At 33.5% G+C, this 23,242-nt stretch overlaps 2 protein-coding genes and 1 pseudogene across 5 annotated transcripts; all 3 read right to left on the bottom strand.

Annotated features, from left to right (window-relative positions):
- Positions 1-39: 39 nt before the first annotated feature.
- Positions 40-2,403, bottom strand: LOC111280857 (pentatricopeptide repeat-containing protein At4g16390, chloroplastic pseudogene; annotated as a pseudogene).
- A 3,127-nt stretch (positions 2,404-5,530) lies between these two features.
- LOC111280256 (uncharacterized) lies at positions 5,531-7,235 on the bottom strand. Of its 2 annotated transcripts, XM_089757148.1 has the most exons (4): positions 7,110-7,235; positions 6,977-7,016; positions 6,495-6,576; positions 5,531-6,267 (listed from the first exon to the last, which is right to left on the bottom strand). In XM_089757148.1, the coding sequence occupies exons 2-4, from the start codon at positions 6,986-6,988 to the stop codon at positions 5,759-5,761; spliced, it is 603 nt and encodes a 200-aa protein (XP_089613274.1). In that variant the 5' UTR covers positions 6,989-7,016; positions 7,110-7,235; the 3' UTR covers positions 5,531-5,758. The 2 variants fall into 2 exon arrangements, with proteins under 2 accessions (XP_089613274.1, XP_089613273.1); XM_089757147.1 differs by lacking the exons at positions 6,977-7,016; positions 7,110-7,235 and adding an exon at positions 6,703-6,953.
- A 3,124-nt stretch (positions 7,236-10,359) lies between these two features.
- LOC111281038 (uncharacterized) lies at positions 10,360-12,041 on the bottom strand. Of its 3 annotated transcripts, none has more exons than XM_022868596.2 (3): positions 11,844-12,041; positions 11,362-11,443; positions 10,360-11,144 (listed from the first exon to the last, which is right to left on the bottom strand). In XM_022868596.2, the coding sequence occupies exons 1-3, from the start codon at positions 11,853-11,855 to the stop codon at positions 10,606-10,608; spliced, it is 633 nt and encodes a 210-aa protein (XP_022724331.1). In that variant the 5' UTR covers positions 11,856-12,041; the 3' UTR covers positions 10,360-10,605. The 3 variants fall into 3 exon arrangements, with proteins under 3 accessions (XP_022724331.1, XP_089613228.1, XP_089613227.1); XM_089757102.1 differs by having other exon boundaries at positions 11,950-11,972; XM_089757101.1 differs by lacking the exon at positions 11,844-12,041 and adding an exon at positions 11,570-11,795.
- Positions 12,042-23,242: the final 11,201 nt, after the last annotated feature.

Below are 23,242 nucleotides of genomic sequence, written 5' to 3'. Positions count from 1 at the left end.
TGCCTTCGATTTTTCCTTTTGAAAATTTTTCCTAGCCAATTTTTATGTGCAGATGATAAATTTGCCACCTTTTTGATTGATAGAACCATAACTTGCTTCTACACCAAAAATACAATATAGAAAAATTTCCCACCATCAAAGCACTGACCTGGGTTCAAACACTTCTTTATGAGCTCATTACCTAACCAACCGCTAAGTCAGGTGAACGTCTTGACTCCAACCATGACTTGGCTGCAGCCTTTGTCGTCAAAAACCAGCCAACCTTGTCTGGGGCTTCATGGAATGGAGCATTTAGTTCCTTCAAATGTGACTCAAAGACAGTTGCCAAACCTTTCTCCGAATATTTATGCTTCCCATGTCCGGTATTGATTCCAAGCAATGGAGGAAGCTCCTCCGCAGACTCCAGTACTTTTGTCAAATCATTAATCCAAACATGCAATGCAGTCAGAGCTGCACCAAGAGATAGACTCTTAAGATTCAAGGACCACTGAGTTGGAGACCTAGATTGTATGTCAGCATAAATGTCAAGGGAAAGCCCCAGCTCTAGCAGCTCACAAGCTCTTTCCAAGAGATCTAAGTTAACACAAAGATCAATTAAACAATTACAGTAAGCCTTTTTTACATCAGAACCAATATAATCAAGAAGTTCAGATGCTTTATTCTTAAAATTCCCTTCACCATTTTGCTCCTCTATAAAAAGTTTTACCACATGACCTAGTTTTGGATTAGCCTTCTCAATGCAATCCATGAGCTTAACAAGTTCTACTCTATGTGTCTGCGTCATCACATTCAGAAGACAACCACAAAACCGATCATCTGGAGTTACCCCCAATTCCAAAACTTCATTAAATGTCCTCACAACATCATCAGCACGCTGGGCTTTTCCATAGCACTGAATAAGCGACGTCAAAACAAAAATGTTGGGTTCAAAACCTGCTTCCAACATCTTGTTTACAATCCTCTCAGCCTCCGACACTTGCCCACTGCAAGAATATATGGTAATCAAAGATGAAAATGTCCAACTGTCAGGCTTGCAAGTCCCAGAATTTTTCATGTCTTCAAAAATTTCAACAGCTTCATCTACATAGCCAACATCAGCACACACGGCCAAAAGGGTATTGTACAGAATAACAGTCAACTCCAATCCCTTATCTTTCATTTCTTTATATACATTAAGAGCATCCTCACCATATCGAGCTCTCGCATAAGCTCATAAGAGTGAAGCATAGGTTGCCCGATTTGGTGAAAATCCATTGGTTATCAGCTCTTGTAAATAGTCTTGGCCTGCCAAGGCCTCTTGGCTCTCCCCATGGCATCCAACAAAGTATTATATATAACTACATTAGGTTTAGCACCTAAGGCCTTCATTTCCTCGTAAACATTTAAACAGCCATCATAATTTCCAGATATCCAATATATTTTAATCAAAGTTGAAAAGGTAACAGGATCAATACGCCATTTTTCTGTTCTAGCACGGTCATACAGGGTGAAGGCCATATCAACATTTGCAGCCCGGCCATAGGCATCGATCATGGCAGAGTAAGTGACATCATGTGGATCACACCCATATGTAGGCATTTTCTCAAACCACTCAACAGCCTTACCGGGCAAAGCACAGACCCTAGAACAACTAATCAACGTTGAAAAGGTAACGTTGTCGGGCTTAACCCCTCTTTGAAGCATTTCATCAAACAGTTTCTCAGCTCCATTCAAATCCTTAGACTTTCTAAAAACCTTGATGGTGACATTATAAAGAATGACCTCTCGACTTGGTTTCCTTAGTGTCCTTTGAAAATGATTAAGAGCAAGCAATGCGGTATGAGGGTTTGACATGTTATTGAGAACAACAACAGCATCTCGTTCCGAAACATCGTAACGTAAACTAGTCAAAACAGTTAAAACATCTTGTTCATTTGGATTGCAAGAATCCAAAGACTCAGCTACTTGGAGCAGAGAAGAGTACCTGGAATCATAAGACAATTGCCTGAGGCGTGAAGCTCTGGGGCTTCTGGGATTGACCCACGCATGGGTATTGGTTTTGCCATCTGGGTACTGCGAAAAGGAGAGTTTTGGAGGCTTTTCGGTTTCTTTGGTCAAGGGGTCTTTCAAGGAGACATGAGTTACTTGGATAGAGGTTTTAGATAGTGAGGAGAAGGAAAGCAGCTTTAGAGAAGGAGCGGAACTTCTTATAGGTCTTGGTTTGGGTGAAGCAGAGAGAGAGTGGAGGTCACAGGCAAGAGAAGAAGTTGAGGAGCATAGATGATGACACGCCATTTTTCTATCTATTTGTTTAAGCTTTGGCCTTTGGCTAACTTATACACTCAAAGCTCGAGACAGTAGAAGAGAAGCGTAGATGCAGATTACATGGAGAGAAAGGAATGGCCTGTTGTTTTTCCTTATCAAAAAGCCATGGATAGATAGTTTATCTAATTTGACCATTTTAACCTTGTAGATTCCACGTTGCGATTCGCTTTCTTATTGTTTCCATCAAAATATCTACTTTTGTTCGACTTGACCTCTACCAAAAGAAAAAAGAAATTGTAAATAAAAAAAGCAGTGCATCATAATTCATTGTTTTTGCAATTCTTTCGTTATGTCTCGAGTGGATGAGGTGTGAAAAGACAACTTTTCTCATATATAAATATAGCTATACAAAATTTAAGATGATACGTGAAAGTAAACACAATGATTATAATTTGAGATTTTCAATTTAATTGGTTGTGATTAAGTCAAATCTTATATAAATAAGAAATACAAAATTATAAGACGGCGCGGAAAGTGTTACCCCATAAATAAATAAATAAAATAAACCAAAAAGCAGGTGTATTTATAATAAGATAAGAGATTCACTGGGCTACAAACTTTTTGTTAGGCCGCCCTTCCAGGCCATTGTCTTATGATCTGCTAAACCCTATAACTTATTAAATCTTTCTATCAACCAATAGCTATTTGACGAATTGAAAGTAACTTGGCAACTCGATTGGGAATTATCCCCCACTTGGAGATAACTTTTATCATATATCATGTTATTGATTAGTCTACGTGTGAACAAGGTATTGATACCCTCGTAACACACGTCCTAAGACAATACAAATTAATTTAATATTATCTTAAAATGATCTTATGTAAATGGTTTTTTATTTTTAATTAAATTTTATTATTTAAAATATTGAAAGGTTTTTAGAACTTTTCAAATATTTTGATAGAATTTTGAAAAAATTTATCCATTTTAAAATTGTTAAAAAGACTCATTTATTTTCTTGAAAAAAATATACCATCAGATTAATTTAAGACTTTATAGAAAGAGTTTATTTTTATTTTACCAACCTTTATTTTTACAAAATATTTTATTAAAAATAAATAAAATATTTTTTATTGAAATACTCCTAAAATCTTTCAAACACTTTTGGTAAAGATTCTAAGAAAATCATCACCTAAAAATTTCAAACACCACTTGCAATTTTCTTTTAAATTCATCATTGGAAAATTTTTTATTTATTTTCATTTTTTAATTTTACATGTTACAAATAAATAAAAATAATTATAAAAAATTACAAATTTATTTGTCTATCACATATTTTTAGTTTTTTATGTTGTCAAATGATTAAAACATATTTTTAATATAAAATTTTAAATATGTATGTAAATAAAAAATGGACAAATACATAAGCAAATCAGTAAAACAAAAATTAAATTAAAACAATAATATAATATAATATAAATAAATAAAAAGAAAAGTACCAAAATAAAAAACAAAAAAAAAATGATTACAATGTGCCCAAAAAAATATATATATATATATATATATCAAAAGTTCTTTCTTCAAATCATTCCAACCAATTTAATTTATACCTTAATTAATCTTTTAATCATTTTTCATGTTTTACTTAAATGTCGTCTTTGAAATGGAGGAATCTCACTTTTGAAGTAACTTTAATGTTATAGATGCGAAGCTAGTAGCAACTTGAAGCTATTGGTTACCGACAACGGCAATGGCATCTTTCATTAATATTTATTTGATGGAACCTATGATTAATGATTCCATCAATATTCGACTTCTTAAAACCTTATATATATTGTGGTATTTTATTCTTTATCACTTCATCCACTTTCTCCATTAATAATTTCTTGTCTTGTTGCTAAATCACACTACATTACTTAATTTCTTTAATTTCTAGTGCCATTTAATTAAGTTGATGCATAGAAATTTGCCTTCCCTTCTGTTTCAATCATCATCCACCAGTGACCAGTCTTAGGGCTTTGCATTTCTTTAATCCGGGACCGACAACGATCACGCTTCTTCTTTCTTTTTTTTTTTTAATTATAATATATATTACTTAATATGAAAAATGGTTTGGTGGTCGCATCATTGCAGGTTATCGTCAGGAAAGAATAATATCATGCGCGCATATATATATATATATATATATATATATATCGTCAGGAAAGAATAATATCATGCGCGCATATATATATATATATATATATATATTCGATGCAACCAAATCCCCAGCTACTACCCTTACACTTGTCACATAACAATCAATTTGGCCGCTTCAAAAGAGCTAAGAAATAACGCCGCAAAGAAAAATATTAATATAATATTTGAGATATAAAATAATATTTGTTATTAAATTATGATTTTTCGTTTTCCATTCTTTTTTTTTTTTTTTTTTGTTTCTTTCTTACAAACAAGGAGAAAAGAGTTTGAAGTAGGTTGTCTGCCAGCGCAAAAGCAATTTGACACGTGATAAATGCACCCCTAGGAAACATTTACTTTCATTTGACGTGAAAGTTTGGGAATTATAGGCTTATCTTCGGGGTTGTACGTTGTTTTGTAATTGGTTTGGCTTCTTCATATCAAGTAATGGATGATCATTTATTTTGATTGACTAGCGAATATTGAAAAGGCGCATCCTCATGCTTAACTAATTTGGGGCAACGAAAGAGACGGGATTGAGATGTCTCGTTCACATTTTACAACAAGGATATTAAACGTATATATGAGATGTTAGATTTTAGCCGGACGACGACTTCATTTTCTTTAATTCTTCAGATACAGCAAGGGGATCATGAAAACAGAAGAAGATATTGGATTGAAAATTTGGAAGCTTTTTTCTCTCTCTTTTTTTTTTTGGTTTTTTTTTTTAAATTAAAATGATTGTTTTGCAAGAGCATAGTATAAATATTATACCATATATATATATTCACAATTCTATATGCATTAGTCAAATTTGTTACAAAGACATTAGATTAAATACCATGTTGATGTTGATCATGATTCCACAAGTTAACTCATAACGGGTGGTGTTGTAATTACATTAAAGCATATATTGTTTGAGGCATATAAAAAGGCATTACGTCGTATGCCATGACATTAAGCTAAACTTTCTAGATGACTTGTGGCTTAACGACCAAGTAGTTATCAAATTCCATGACCCTGGATCTGGATTTCTTTGCATTACTTTAACAGAAAGACATTGACAAAGGTACTAATACACAAAAGAAGAGCAGAAGGTGAAAGGAAACGCACCATGGAAAAAGCAAATCTTTTTTTTTATTAATTATTAAAGATTCCACCGATTCCACCACCAACCTTTATTAATCTTTTTCCTACGAGCTGTAAAAACCTTTATATAAAAAAAAAAAAATCAAATTCACATGCAATTAAAAGTGACTGAATATTCAACGGAGACAACTACAAGATGATTATCAGTGATGTCATGATTTGACGATGGGCTGAGTAGCATGTATCACGTTACATGACTGAGCAACCCTTTTGGTTTTCTTCGTTAAAACAGTAATTGTAGCCACGGCAGGGGCAGCACCAGCTATCATAAACTGGCCTACCACAGGACTCATAGCATGGGCGTGGGGGTGGTCCACCATTGTAGCAAGGGCCCCCACCATGTCCATGATAACAATCCGTGCAACAAAACCCAGGAAAGACAATTAGCGGTGGTGGTGGTGGTGGTGGTGGTCCACCAATGTAGCAAGGGCCCCCACCACGTCCATGATAACAATCCGTGCAACAAAACCCAGGAGGCGGTGGTGTTGGTGGCCGCGATGGTGGTGGTGATGGTTTTGGTGTAGGTGGTGGTGATGGTTTTGGTGTAGGTGGCGGTGGTGGTGGTGGTTTGATCTCAATACTCTTGATTGATCGGCAACCCTTGCAGCGTATCTTGTCCCTGATCTTCTCTGGAGAGCAGCATACCACCTTAATTGTCACCGTGTTGGCCTTCTCGTCGTATGTCTGGTCTCGTATTTCTCTTGTTCACAAAAGCCATCATCAAATATCAACTCAGACCATTTCTCGCCTTGAGCTCAATGATTAATTACCTAAATAACTAACTAACTAACTAACTAACTAACTATGTTGTAATTCAATATATAGATAAAATGACAAATAAGATTTATTTATATAAATAAATAATTATGCACATATGCAGATATACAAAGAGAATTAAGCATAAAAATTCAAGATAAAAACTCACGAGGGAATTTACAGAGTATTTTCTTGACCATCTTGTAGCAGCGGCGGCACTGCAGGTCGACCTTCAGTACCATTGTTGTCACCTACATCCGTACACACATCAGGGCGGGTTTCTTATTTGAGGATAAAACAAAAAGTAAAAATATAATACTACAAGTAATTAAGTATGTATGATGAAAGAGATCGTAGTAATTAATTCCATATATCACCATTAGCAACCAAAGCATTTTTCTGCTTTACAGACAAGGGAAAGGGAAATACAAGACTCAGGTTCTGACATGGAAGAATGGGCAGATGAGCTATTGAAGAGCACAGAAAAGAAAGAACCACAAAATCGAAAAATAACAATAACTTTTTACAAAAATATTCAATACGGGGAAACATGGACCAGTAGACAAACGAAAAGAAAAAGAAGAAGAAGAAATGGGTGTTAGCTGTTAAGTACTGAAAGAAACTATAAAGGAAAGAGATATGGTTAGAAACCTTCTCCGCCATAGCTAGGACCTCAAATCCCAGATCTGAACTGAAAAGAAAGAAACAAAGCAAGAGAGATCAAATGAAGAATTATAATTACAAAGTGAAACAGACCAAAGGGCACGATGGGTGAAGGACTCACTCAAGAGCCCTATAAATTAAGCCTAGGGAGTGTACTTTCGTGCACTAACACCCAATAAGTAGAGAACACATCGAGCATGCCGTAGAAATAGAATTTCAAATGATCGGGAGGATTTCGTTACGTAGAGCTCGTATTCACATGATTAAGGATCGTGCAAGTATCACGAATCGAGATTTAAGTTTTATTATGAGGTATTGTCCGTTTTGATGTCCTGAACTCACAGTTTTATTTTATAAAATACGTTTCAAAAGACAGAGTTGGAGTGAACCATTTTATATTTTATTGACGTTTTTATTATATTCGATTTGAGATTAAAGATTTTTGTTTATCTATTTCATTCGAGGTGTTTGACGTGAGTTGAATGATTTAAGGTTGACTCTGATACCACTTGTCACGGGTCGAGACTTAAGCTTCGAATTTACGCGACTCCGGGATCTAGACATTCATCCTTCTGACATCTCGAATTAGTCTGATCGTCACGGTTCATACCTTTATGAGATATTTTCTGTTATGATCCCTTGATTTCATGATTTTATTTTACAAAAAACGTCTCAAAAAATAAAAATGATGTGAATATTTTTATATTTTAATAATTTTTTTATTATATTCAATGTAAAATTCAAAACTCTTTTTTAAATTCATGTGAAATCGGGAAGAAAATAAATAATAAAATTAATTAAGTTTTAATTTTGAGAGCTTAAGAATATATTGTCATTTACTAATTAACATTACTTGCATTTGATGTGAAAGTTTGGGGGTCTAGAGACTTTTCTTCTGGGTGGTACGATTGTTTTGTAATTGGTTTGGCTTTTTCATGTCAAGCAATGGATGATTTACAGCTTGGATGTTGATTTTGATTGGCTTGTGAACATTTATAAGGCGCATCCGTATGCTTAATAATTTGCGGCAACCGTCAGAGACGACTTTGCCATGACTCGTTCATATTTTACAGCCAGGATATTGAATCAATTTGGCCGCTTGAAAATAGCTAAGAAATAACGCCGTAAAGAAAAATATTAATATAATATTTGAGATATAAAATAATATTTGTTATTAAATTATGATTTTTCGTTTTCCATTTTTTTTTTTTTTCTTTCTTACAAACAAGGGGAAAAGAGTTTGAAGCAGGTTGTCTGCCAGCGCAAAAGCAATTTGACACGTGATAAATGCACCCCTAGGAAACGTTTACTTCCGTTTGACGTGAAAGTTTGGGAATTATAGGCTTATCTTCGGGGTTGTACGTTGTTTTGTAATTGGTTTGGCTTCTTCATATCAAGTAATGGATGATCATTTATTTTGATTGACTAGCGAATATTGAAAAGGCGCATCCTCATGCTTAATTAATTTGGGGCAACGAAAGAGACGCGATTGAGATGTCTCGTTCACATTTTACAACAAGGATATTAAACGTATACATGAGATGTTAGATTTTAGCCGGATGACGACGACACTTCATATTCTTTAATTCTTGAGATACAGCAAGGGGATCATGAAAACAGAAGAAGATATTGGATAGAAAATTTAGAAGCTTTTTTCTCTCTATTTTTCTTTTTTTGGTTTTTTTAAATTAAAATGATTGTTTTGCAAGAGCATAGTATAAATATTATACTATATATATTCACAATTCTATATGCATCAGTTAAATTTGTTACAAAGACATTAGATTAAATACCATGTTGATGTTGATCATGATTCCACAAGTTAACTCATAACGGGTGGTGTTGTAATTACATTAAAGCATATATTGTTTGAGGCATATAAAAAGGCATTACGTCGCATGCCATGACATTAAGCTAAACTTTCTAGATGACTTGTGGCTTAACGACCAAGTAGTTATCAAATTCCATGACCCTGGATCTGGATTTCTTTGCATTACTTTAACAGAAAGACAGTGACAAAGCTACTAATACACAAAAGAAAAACAGAAGGTGAAAGGAAAAGCACCATGGAAAAAGCAAATCTTTTTTTTTATTAATTATTAAAGATTCCACCACCAACCTTTATTAATCTTTTTCCTACGAGCTGTAAAAGCCTTTAGATAATAATAATAATAAAAAAAAAACAAATCCACATGCAATTAAAAGTGACTGAATATTCAACGGAGACAACTACAAGATGATTATCAGTGATGTCATGATTTGACGATGGCCTCAGTAGCATGTATCACGTCACATGACTGAGCAACCCTGTGGGTTTTCTTCGTTAAAACAGTAATTGTAGCCACGGCAGGGGCAGCACCAGCTATCACAAACTGGCCTACCATAGGCCTCATAGCAAGGGCGTGGGGGTGGTCCACCAATGTAGCAAGGGCACCCACCACGTCCATGATAACAATCCGTGCAACAAAACCCAGGAATGAAAATTAGCGGTGGTGGTGGTGGTGGTGGTGGTCCACCAATGTAGCAAGGGCCCCCACTACGTCCATGACAACAATCCGTGCAACAAAACCCAGGATTGACAACTGGCGGTGGTGGTCCACCAATGTAGCAAGGGTCCCCACCACGTCCATGATAACAATCCGACGGTGTTCCGAATTGAATGGAATGAGCACCAGCGGGAACTCCCCAATGGAAATGAATGCGAATTGCAAGACTTGGAATAGGCTCCGAAACGAAGTAGACGGATGAGAACGGAATCTTTTCAATTGAAAGAGAATAGAGTTCAACCAACCTGTCTGTGTGCCTGTGCCCTCGAACAGAGACAGAGAAAGAGTAGAAAAGAAAATATTCTGCAAATACAGAGGAGGTGACAAAAAAGAGAAAATTTTTAATTTTAATTAATTAATTTTAGATAAATTTATTAATATTTATTTTTAAAAATTTGAAATTTAAAAATTTTATTTATTAATAAAATATTTTTATATTATTCATTAACAGTTTTTAAAAATAATATATTAAATATTAATCCTATATTATAATATATATTCACAATTATATACATCAGTTAAAGTTACAAAGACATTGGATTAAATACGTATGTTGATGTTGATCATGATTCCACAAGTTAACTCATAACGGGTGGTGTTGTAATTACATTAAAGCATATATTGTTTGAGGCATATATGAAGGCATTAAGTCGCATGCCATGACACGAAGCTAAAGTTTCTAGATGACTTGGGGCTTAACGACGAAGTAGTTATCAAATTCCATGACCCTGGAGCTGGATTTCTTTGCAATACTTTAACAGCAAGAAATTGACTAAGATACTAATACACAAAAGAAAAACAGAAGGCGAAAGGAAACGCACCATGGAAAAAGCAAATCATCTATACGATAGAGACTTTTAACTTTTTTTTTTATTAATTATTAAAGATTCCACCAATTCCACCACCAACCTTTATTAATCTTTTTCGTACGAGCTGTAAAAACCTTTATATACTCAAAAAAAAAAAAAATTCACATGCAAGTAAAAGTGACTGATTATTCAACGGAGACAACTAGAAGATGATTATCAGTGATGTCATGAATTGACGATGCGCTCATTAACATGTATCACGTTACATGGTTGAGCAACCTTGTGGGTTTTCTTCGGTAAAACAGTAATTGTAGCCGGCGCCGCGGCAGCCCCAGCTATCATAAACCGGCCTACCATAGGTCACATAACATGGCCGTGGGGTTGGTCCACCAAAGTGGCAAGGGCCCCCACCATGTCCATGATAACAATCCGTGCAACAAAATCCAATTGGCGGATAGGCCATTGGAGGTGATTTTTCCTGTTCTTTTGGTTTCTCCGGCTTCTTTTCGGGCTCTTTAGGCTTCTCAGGTTTCTTTTCAGGTTCTTTAGGCTTTTCAGGTTTCTTCTCAGGCTCCTTGGGCTTTTCAGGTTCAGGTTTTTTCTTCTCCTGTTCATTAGCCTTTTCAGGTTTCTTCTCAGGCTCCTTGGGTTTTGGAGGTGGTGGAGGTGGTTTGATCTCAATACTCTTGATGGATCCGCCACCCTTGCAGCATATCTTGTCCCTGATCTTCTCCGGAGAGCAGCATACCACCGTGATTGTCACCGTGTTGGCCTTCTCGTCGTATATCTGGTCTCGTATTTCTTTTGTTCACAAAAGCCATCATCAAATATCAACTTAGACCATTTCTCTCCTTGAGCTCAATGATCACCTAACTAACTAACTAACTATGTTCTAACTCATTACTAAGTATATATAGATAAAATGACAAATAAGATTTATTTATATAAATAAAATAATTATGCACATATGCAGATATACAAAGAGAATTAAGCATAAAAATTCAAGATAGAAACTCACGAGGGAATTTACAGAGTACTTTCTTGACCTTCTTGTTGCAGCGACAGCACTGCAGGTCGACCTTCAGTACCATTGTCGTCACCTACATCCGTACACACATCAGGGCGGGTTTCTTATTTGAGGATAAAACAAAAAGTAAAAATATAGTACTACAAGTAATTAAGTATGTATGATGAAAGAGATCGTAGTAATTAATTCCATATATCACCATTAGCAACCAAAGCATTTTTCTGCTTTAGAGACAAGCGAAAGGGCAATACAAGACTCAGGTTCGGACATGGAAGAATGGGCAGATAAGTTATTGAAGAGCACAGAAAAGAAAGAACCACAGAATCGAAAAATAACAATAACTTTTTATAAAAATATACAATACAGGTAAACATGGACAAGGAGAAAAACAATAAAAAAAAAAAGGAAGAATTGGGTGTTAGATGTTTAGTACTGAACGAAACTATAGAGAAAAGAGATATCTAGTTAGGAACCTTCTCCGCCATTGCTAGGACCAGAAAACCCTTGATCTGAACTGAAAAGAGAGAAGCAAAGCAAGAGAGATCAAATGAAGAATTATAATCACAAAGTGAAACAGACCTAAAGGCAAGTGGGGTGAAGGACACACTCTTCAGCCTTATAATTTAAGCCTAGGAGTGTAGTTTCGTGCACTAACCCCACAAGTACAGAACACATGTAGTACGCCCGTAGAAATAGAATTTCAAATGATCGGAGGATTGTCGTTATTATGAGGGGTTACTTTTGCATTTCATTGCTGACTCACCAATCCTGCCCTGCATGTGCTGGCGTTGATGGTGGGCACATTTCACCTTACCATAACTTATACCTAACAACAATAATTATTATTATTTTATATTATAACTAGTTTGTTACGAATTATCTTGTTTTATTAATTTACTTTCAATTATTTTTTAATCAATTATTTTTTAATTGTAATTGAAATCATTTTTTTAAGAAATTTAGTTTGTGATGTAACAAGTTAAAAATTATTTATCATTTAATCTAGTTATTTGTTATTTATTTAATAAGATAAACAAAAATAATTTGTGTAAAATAATTTATTTTCATAATGATGCGTAAGATAATTTTTAATTTTATGTTATTTTTCAAACAAATATATTTAAAAAATTATTAGCTATTCAAATTTTTAAAATTTAAAAGAAAGACAAAATCATATATATCTAATTATTTATGCTTGAAATTAATTTATAGTTAAAATACAATGAAAAGAATCCTATAAATCATGATTAATTATAATTTTATTTCAAAAATCACAAATTATTTTTTTAATTTCAATTGTTTTTCTCTTGCCAAATAATCTCATACACTTTAAGTATGATAATATTATTTATCATATGAAAAATATATAATTTTATATCAATTAAATCTTAGAAAGTTAGTTAAATAAATCTTGTTCAGTTAAACTAATTAAAATAAATTAAGAAAATACGTATTTTTATATTCATATTCATGTTTGATTAATAAATATTTTTCAAAATTCAAACAAAGGAAATTGAAAAAAAAAAAACAAAAATGGACCGTAATTAAACATAATTTTTTTAACTTTATTAGGAAGTAAACATATTTGTTAGTTGGATTATGGGTCAGATTTCTGATTACATGCATAACTTTTTAAGTATGGATTCAAAATATTATTATATTAAAAAATTATTTAATTTTAAATTTAAAATATATTTAATATTATAAAATTTTAACATTTTAATAATAAATATAAATTAAATAGGTGATATGATTCAAACTTAAAAGAAAATCTAAAATTTAAAAATGTTTACAACTAGATACCACCAAATTCATAGACACTTCTTAATTTTTTAAATTCAAAATTTTTTTAAATTATGTTTAAGAAAATATCAAGTACATATTAAATGAAATTTGATTTAAAAAATATAAAAGAATGAAATCAAATTGGATTTCAATTTATCCTATCTTTTTTTATAAATAAAAATAGTGTTATGACTTCGACAAGGAAGAAGTATAGCAAATTACAAATTTTTATACAAAATCATAATTGATGGGCTGATTATATTATATATATATATATATATATATGATTTCAAAATCCAATTAGTTCTTATTATTTGTAACAATATTTCAATATAAATGGTATATTCAAATTAATGTAATCAAGTAGACTATTAATGAATATGTTTTTACATATTGCAAGAAAGCTGAATTAAGATAAAAAAAAATATTACCTAATTGAGTGAATAGTCAATAGAAAGAAAAAAAGCTCATAAAATAGTACCTACAAAATAGAAAAATAAATATTTTCTATAGCTTTGTACTTTGTAATATGTCATAACATATAGATTTATAAATCTATAGCTAGATTTAACAAATGGAGTCAACACCAATTTTTTTATCTAAGTGTGATTGGTCACCTAAGGAATCTATCATCTTAAGGAGCTTATAAGCTTGATGAAGGGTCTCTAAAAGAATAAGTTCGGATCTACAAATCAGAACAGGGTTCTGAAGTTCAGTTACATATGAAAAAAATTATGACACTCTCACATGTCCATCCGAAGGATGGTACCATATTATTTCAAATTTATCCTAAGGACTTGAGTCTAATGGTTTAAAATTTTTATGTTAAATATGAAAAATAATTTATAAGATTCTTCCATCAATCTGATAGAGTTCTTAAAAATATTTTCTTACCTCCAGAGTATTCAAGGATTCCATTTGTTTCATTGAAGAGGCTCCGTCATCTAAAAAAAAGTTTAATTATTTTTTTTGTAGAAAATATATCTAATTATTTCACCATTTGAGCCAAATTAAAAATATTTTCTATTTTTAAATTCCTAAAATTTTCACCATTTGGGCCTATTTATAAATTTTATTTATTTATTAGATTTCTAAATTTTTCACAATTTGGGTCAATTTAGAAATATTTTTTTTATTTTTTTTGTCTTCAAAAGGAAAATAATATGATAATTATTTTTTATTAAAATTTTATTTAAATTCTTCTATCATTTGGGATAAATTTAAAGAAATTTTTCACCTAGAGATTTCTTAAGAATTTACTGTCATAACGTCTAGATCCGGGGATCTATCGCTAGACATTGACTTTAAGGAGTCGCCACCAATCTTTTTTATTTAGGTGCGATTGGCCACCTTAAGAATCTATCCTTTCAGGGAACACCTAAGCTTAAGGGTCCCTAAAAGAATAGGTTCGGGTCTACTAACCAGAACAGGGTTCGGGAGTTCGGTTACGTATGAGAAAGGTTATAGCACCCTTACAACGCCTATCAAAAGATGGTAGCAGCATAATTTTGTGTTATCCAATAAGCCTTAAAATTTTATCAAGTAATTAATTATTCGAAATTATTCTCAATTGACTCTAATACTTTTAGCAAAAAATTAAGAAAATTCTCCCACCTCAAGAGTATGCAAGAAAAACTACTGTTTCACTTGTAGAAGCTCCGTCGTCGGATTAATTAAGAAAAAATGAAAATCAAAATCAAAATAGAAAGGAAGGAAATGATGATTGTTCTTGTGTAGGAAAAATTGATACTTTCAACTTTTCCCCAAAAATTATTTTTTTGAAATTTATTTTTTAAGGAAAATTGATACTTTCAACTTTTCCTCAAAAATATTTTTTTTTGAAACTTTGATTTCCAAGAAAAATTGATACTTTCAACTTTTCCTCAAAAATTTTTTTTTTGAAAATTTATTTTTAAGGAAAATTGATACTTTCAACTTTTCCCCAAAAATATTTTTTTGAAATTTATTTCTAAGAAAAATTGATACTTTCAACTTTTCCTCAAAGATATTTTTTTTTAAACTTTGATTTCCAAGGAAAATTGATACTTTCAACTTTTCCTCAAAAATATTTTTTTTATTTTTATTTAAAGAATATAAAACAAAGAAAAGTAAAAGTAAATAAAGAAGAAAAAAAATAAAGAAAAGTGAAACAAAAATAAAAATAAGATAAAGATAAAAAATATTTAATAAATCTAATCTAATAAATAAAAAAATAGAAAAAAAATAAACAAATAAATGAAAATAAAAAAAAATTTCAAAAAAAAAAATAAACCTTGAGCGGCTCGGATCGCGGCTCGGCTCAAGAAAGAAAAAATGGCTCGAGGGGTTGCTTGGGAAGCTCGGCTCGACTCGGCTTGGCTCGGGTCGGGTCGGGTTTCGGCAAAACGCGCGGATCCTCTGGTTACTTAAGGCCAAAACGACGTCGTTTTGAGAAGGTATAAAAGGCATTTCCCTCTGTTTTTCGACAGAACACGCCTCCCCTCTCTCTCTCTTCTTTTTTTTTCCTCTCCCCTCTCTCTAAAGGGCCTGAAGAACACCGATCGAATTTTTGTCGAATTCTGGAAAAAGTCACTGGAATCTGAAAAATTCGTCGGAGGTTCGTCGGAAGTTTATCAAAAGATCACCGATTTCTGGGATTGTTCACCGGGAACTGGGTAGGTCACCGAAAACTTCAAGGTTCACCGAAATTATTGCCGAAAAATTCAAATGTTACCGAAATTTTTGCCAGAATCTGGAAATTTCCCAGAAATTTCCAAAAAAATTTTTCGCCAAAAATTTCTAAAAAATTATTTTCGATCCCTACAGCTATCCTAACTCATCTCAACCTTCTTTAACCTTCGAAAACTCTTCTATACATCTCTTTTCTCTCAGATTCAGTAGCTTTGCTCACTGTTTTCTCTGTGTCCAGCATCTGTTCTAGAAGGTCCCTTTTATAGGGATTGATCAAGAGTTCCTGATCAATCTCAATTCCTCCTTGGACGGAGATTCAATTTTTCAATCCAATTAGACTCTTTTGATTGAATCCCCATTCCCAGTAGGATTCTTCACCCTTCAATCTCAGCCCTCCAAAAATCAAGTAAAAAAAAACTAGATAATTAGAAAAGATAAATAAAAAATTATTGTAGGATAAATAAAAAAAATAATATCATATATATAATTAGATAAATAAAAATACAAAAATAAATAAAATAAAAGATAAAAAATAATAAAAATATATATATATATATTAGTAATAATACATAAATAATAAAATACATAGGATATACATAAAATATAAAATAAAATAAAAATAAAAATGACAAAGATAAAATTGAACCTACCCATTTGGACCAAGCCCAATTGATCCGGGCCTGGATCAAATTGGGTGTCTACACCTACCTATTTGGGCCAGGCCCAATTGATCCGGGCCTGGACCAAATTAGGTGTCTACAGCTGCCCCTCTTTGCACATTTTTTGTGAAACAGAAATTGCGCAAAGACTTAGACACCCAATCAAGACTCAACTCAACATTGTCTTTTTTTTTTGTTTTTTTGTTTTTTTTTTTTGTTTTTGTTTTTTTTGTTTTTTATTTTTTTGTTTTTTTTTTTACCGAAGCTCCTCTAAACAGAGGCTCAACGACTTTGAGAAACATAAATTGCTCCTCTAAACAGAGGCACCACGACTTTTGAAAAGTAAATTGCTCCTCTAAACAGAGGCACCACGACTTTGAAAAGTAAATTGCTCCTCTAAATAGAGGCAACGAAACTTTGGAAAGGTAAATTACTCCTCTAAACAGAGGCACCACGCCTTTGGAATGTAAATTGCTCTTCTAAATAGAGGCACCACGACTTTGAAAATAAATTGCTCCTCTAAACAGAGGCACCACGACTTTGAAAAAGTAAATTGCTCCTCTAAATAGAGGCAACGGAACTTTGGAAAAGTAAATTGCTCCTCTAAACAGAGGCACCATGACTTTTGGAAAGTAAATTGCTCCTCTAAACAGTGGCACCATGACTTTTGAAAAGTAAATTGCTCCCTGACAATCATGTCCAAAGGAGTTGAAAGTTGTGTTTGAAGGAATTTCAGGAGATTATGCCCAAAGGTCTTATAAATCAACCCTGATACCAAAAGACATCCTATTTCAAGGATTAGGAACTTACTTGACAAGCTTTTCTTTTTTAATTCTGTAAAATATCTTCATATCTGTCCTCTCTATGTGGGATGTTGAAACACCCCTGCTTCTTGAATTTATACACTATACTTTCCTGAAAGTAGTGTATGCTGTGCAAATGCATATAAATTTCAATGCATGCTATACAAATGTTGGTCAATTAATTCCTGTTCAATGTATGGTACTCAAATTTCTCAAGCTCTTTTTTTTCTTTCTTGGGTGTCAAGCCCTTTGATTCTTCAAGGATCCAATTACACTACTCTTCTAAGATCGAGCCAGTGTAGCTCTCAATTGTCTTTTCCACTCACATTCTTCTTTGTTCAGTTTCTCGATACTTTGGAATAAGCTTCATCAATCGATCATCACTTGACCATCATTCAATGAATTTCTCAGCACTAACAAATTTCAAAACAAGTTTCATCCATCATCACTGGGTCATTACTCATAGATGTCCCAGCATTAACCATTCCAAAACAAACTCTGTCTACTGATTATCTTCATCATTCAATCATAACTTGCAAGTCATATCGATCAATTCATCACTTTTTAAGATTTGCCGCATTATATCATATACCTTTTCAAATCATCTCTTTTAGGTTTCTACTATTTTTTCATCATCTTAGATTTCTTTCCAAATGAATGTAAGATTCTTTTAAGCACATATTCATTCATTCATTATCATTTCAAATTTTGACAAATACAATGCAATCAAGCATTTTCTCAATTCATTCTAAGGGTGTAACAATAAGAGGACAGAAAGTGAACTATGGTAAAGATAATCATAAAGATCTATTTTGGTACAGAACAAATGGGAATAGAAATGTCATTGAGACGGATGGTATGTCCGAATGATGAATATTCAGACAATTCTCAACATTAATCTAGGATTCTTTTTCAAAAACTCATTCCATTTATTGTTGAAGTCAACTTGAGCTTGGTAAGCTTTACCCCAGTCTTTAAGGGATCTTCAGATGTTTTTGATCTTCCATTCATGTGAGCCATTTTACCTGGATCTTTTTTTACCAACCTTTCAGGTTTTCAATTTGAATCTTTTTTTTTATTTTTTTATTTTTTTATTTTTTTCTTCTTTCTTTATTTTTTTTTCTTTTTTTTCTTTTTTTTTCATCATCTTCTTTTTTTTCTCATTCTTCACCTATTGTTGACATCTTTCATACATCAAACTTTTAGAGTAATGTAGCATGATTCCATTGCTTCATCATGAGCATGCCTTCGCTCAACATATGATAATTCAAGTTGAGTATTCACACTTGATTCAAATGGACTTTTTAAGGTTGTAATGTAGGCCAAGGTGAAGGGTCATAAAAAAAATTGATATAATAGGCTCAAAACATGTATTAAAAAGGTTCAAGACCGAAGGATCATTTGATGCAGCTTGGCATTTTACCCCTACATCATTTCACTACTTTTTTGTTTTCTCACACAAAAGATTCTCATTACTTTGCCCCAAGTCATGTGTGGCATTTATTTTTTCTTTTTCTTTTCTTTTTTTTTCATTTTTGAGACCTTTTATGAAAATTTTTTTTTCAAAAATTACCCCCCAGTGTAGAGGGTGATCCTTGGTTAGGGTTCAAAAAAAAAAATCATAACAGGCTCAAAAGGGTAGCAATAAATGGTTTTTCAAATGGTAAAAGAAAGATGGCCATTTTTCATCTCAATTGTGAATACATTTCTTGAACATCATCAAAGCTCATGAATCTGTATAAAAGATTACACATCTTCAAGATATATCTATTTCACCTCCGGTAACAGCCTATTTTTGCTCAAATCATCTTCTCATATTAACATGGATGAGTTCTCAGAATTAAATCCCAGAATTATTGTTATCATTATCTAAATATTCATCATCTGAAATTTAAGAATGGGAATGTAAAGTTATGAAAGGTAACGAAGCATGGAGTAATGGTCAAGTGAAAGAAAAAAATGTAATGAAATGCATTGACTTGCTTTTATTAAAATGATAATAAGTGAAGTCATATTGCAAAAAGAAATCTAACATTATTTGAAAAGAAATCTTAAAATAACAGAAGAAAACTTTCAACCAGCCTTATCTCCATTTTTTAAAATTGTCCCCTTATGCGATCAGGTGAAGAATCTCTATTGACATCTTGCCTCTCAATTCATTGTGACTCTCCAGCCCCTTTCTGTTCTTGACTTTCACTCAGAGCGCTAACATTAGATGTTGTTGCTTTTTTTTATCAAAACTTACTATTTCATCATTGATCAACCGTTGCACCTTATACTTTAAAGCAGAGTAATTTTTAGTAGAATGGCCAGTAATTCTATAGTGATAGTCACAGTGGACTGTAAGATCATATCACTTTGGGTAGGTGGTTTAAGCAGCTCCACATGGCTGAGGGTAATCAAATGGCTATTATAGAGTTCTCGATATAACTCTATATAAGTCATAGGGATTGGATCAAATACAAGTTTTTCTCGAGTAGTTCATTGTTCTCGTGAACCACTTACTGGGTTAATAGGGCGAATTTGGGTTTTTACAGGAGCTTGAATGTTAAGGCTATATGTAAGATCTTGAGGGCTATAAATTGATCGGTATGTGGATGAATAAGGTGGTTGTGAAGCTAGCTGGTATGGGTAGGATGAGGCATTATTCACAGCAAGATAGTATAGAGAGTAACCTTGGGATGGATAGGGTTGATAACCCATGAATTGTTGTCTATCAAAGCTCATAGCTTGAGCTCTAGCTTCTTTTTTTTCTAATGCCTTCTTGGTTTCTCTTCCTTTCAACTTGCCATTTTTTATGGCACTTTCAATAATTTCTCCACAAATCACCATATCAGTAAAATTCTTTGTTGCATTCCCTATCATTTTTTCATAATAGAAAAGTTTCAAAGTACTGACAAATAGCACTGTGGTCTCTTTTTCTGTCAGTGAAGGTTGTACCTATGAAGCTATATCTCTCCATCTCTGGGCGTATTCTTTAAAAGACTCATTTGCCTTTTTCTCTAGATTCTGTAAAGACAAACGATCTGGAGCCAAATCGATAATGTGTCGATATTTACTGATGAAGTCATGAGCCATATCGTTCGAAGAACGAATGTGGGTCCTATCCAACAGAACATAGCACCTGATCGCAGAGCCAGTAAGGCTATCTTGGAAAACATGCATCAAGAGTTTTTCATCATGAGCATGAGCTGCCATCTTCCTGCAATACATGGTGATGTGGGTTTTGGGGCATTTTGTACCGTCATATTTTTCAAATTTCGGTACTTTGAACTTATGGGGGATAACCACATCAGGAACTAGACAGAGCCCAGCAGCATCAACTGAACCATAAAAGCTAAATCCTTCCACAGCCGTAGCCTCTGCTCTAGCATGCTAATTTTAGAGCTTTCCTCAGCTTTCACCCTTATCTTTTTTTTCTCCTTCTCTTTTACATCATCTAGATCAAGAATTGGTTCTGTTACCTTTTCAGTGAAGACAGAATTTATATAGCTATTATATTACCCTGGGTTGAAAGCTGATGGCATTCCAGGACATATTGGATATGCAAAATATTGTGGTGGGACCTCTTGGACAGACTGGGCTTGAGGTAGGCCAAAACTTGGAGGGTACAAGGGATCAGCTACTTCTTGTAATGGGGGAATTTGCTGGCTTGTACTTTTTTCAACTCTTTTTCCTTTATTCATGTTATTAAGAGCCTCCAGAATCTTACTCAGCTCACTTTCAATCTTTTCTTGTGCTTTTTCTAGTTTTTCAAATCTATGGAAACTTTTTTCCTCCATTTGCCTTGCTCTGAATCTTGTGTTTTATGGATGAGCAGGGTTTTCGTTAGATGGAGCTATCCTTGAGTACCATATCTTAGAATTAGTAAATTTACATGATCATCACATGGTTATTTTGTTAAGTGTAATGAATGAGAATGCAATGAATGAAAAATGCATGTATGCAAAGAACATTTACTTTAAAACAGTATTCAACTAAAAAAAAAAATTCATTTATACCAAAAAATTTTGATCTACATTGAGTTTATCATCCTAGAATTATAGCCATAAAATTATTTGATCTGTTCATACTGGGCCTTGGCTTCTTCTATGAAGTTCAAGAGACGTTGTCCATGTTCTCCTACTGGGGCCACCACTTGTCTTAATGCCTCTGCCTCTTCCACCATCTCTCTTACCTTACACATCCCTTTATGAATTGGGGTTGTTAAGTGCTCAATGTATTTTTGCCTCCATACGTTCTCTCTTTTACCACACCAGACTTGGTATGATAATTCTCTATGTTCTCTAACCAATGCAGTAATGTGGTCTCCTTGTTTATCCAACCTTTGACTTAGCAAGCTCAAATAACTGTTTAGCATGTTAATTTTTGCATGTGCTTCGGTACTTTTTTCTTCCAATTTGGTATACTCTTGTCTTAGTCTTGTATTTTCCTCAGTCAGCTCGGCGATGGTTATCTCTTTGGCTCTTTTTCTCATACATAGCCTCTTATGCTCCTGGTGTAACCTTGCTAGATCTTCTGTAGCTGTATCTCGTTCTCTAGCAATCTTATGAACTTTAACTTCATAATTTTCGGCTCCACCTTTCCACTGGGCTTTTTCTTCTTAAAGTTCTTGAATCTCTTTCTTTAACTTGATCTTTTTAAACTCAAATTCTTTTGTTGCCAGCTCTAACTCTGATGGTGTCTCTTCAAGTTTTTCTTCTGTTGGTGGTTGAGAGATTTCATAAGTGAATGCCATTTTTTATCTTCTCTTTGTTCTCCAAACCAAGTAACCTGGGGTGACTTTTTCAGTGAATGGTCCAGGACTCACTCTTTGGGGATTTTTCCATGCTTTGATCATCTCATTCATCCTCTGAAATGCTTTAGGCTCATTGTAAGGGAAATCCAACTGATGAAGCCCATAAGTCATAGGAATGAACTATTCTCTTCCCAATTACCTTCTCACTAGGAGTGGTGCATAATTCGTCACTCCCCATAAACCCAGAAGTGGAACCACTGTACTATCCCCACATTGGTATAACATAGGCTCTCAATTCATCCATGGGGCTAACCATCTTATCCTGGCACTTTCTAATTTTTGTAAGAAAATTATCCATTCTTGTTTAGGCTTTCGTTTTGACCATCCACTTTCACAGAATTCCTTGATTGGAAAATGATTACGGATTTAAATCTTCGAGAAAGCACCATTTCCTTGTTCAAAATGGCTTTTCATCCATACGTACAATAGCTGTATGTATCCTATGAAGTGCCCTCCATTTCGATAACAATAATTCAAAGATCTGATAGTCTCTGCTAATATTACCGTTGAAAGATTACAGTCATTGATCACACTTTCAAAGAAATCAACCACCGCTATCTCAATATGTCCTAAAATTTTTGGAAAGATCACCAGTCCGTATATAGCCAAGGCAAATATGTCTAACCCCCGTTTTTCATTGGCATGTTACATCAGAAACTCATGAAAGAACTTTCAAGGTAGGCAAACCTGTTCCTGTTTCTTCTTTGTATGAGAATCCATAACTTCCTTGTCTATCCTCATGAGTTGAGGTAGACTTTTACGAAATCTTGACTTATGCTTTTTGACATATATCTTGTCAGGAGTCTTAAGATGCAAACCTACCAAGATTGAATATTCTTCAATGGTGGGAGTCATATCAACTTCGTTGAAGATGAAACATTTATATACAGGATCCTAGAATTATGTTGCAGCTCTGATTAGTTGATCATCAATAGCCACTGCTAGAAGGTGCGCTATATGCCCATGTTTCTGACAAAACTGCTCTTGTCTTGACGGACTCATCTTCTTCCAAATGTCAACCAAATCTTTTAAACTGTTCTGTTTGAGGAGGATAAATGTTTCTTGAGACAGAGTAGACTCATACCTAATTGGCAAGCAATCTCCCATCTTCAGTTGAGTCTTTTCTGACAGGGCCCTTACTTCATTAGGTGTCCCAC

Source organism: Durio zibethinus, chromosome 28 (genome assembly GCF_047325235.1).
Source record: "Durio zibethinus cultivar Kanyao isolate XHJ-2024 chromosome 28, ASM4732523v1, whole genome shotgun sequence".
NCBI lineage: Eukaryota > Viridiplantae > Streptophyta > Magnoliopsida > Malvales > Malvaceae > Durio > Durio zibethinus.
Note: the sequence above shows the minus strand (reverse complement) of the source record. Positions and strands in the feature narration are given on the sequence as shown.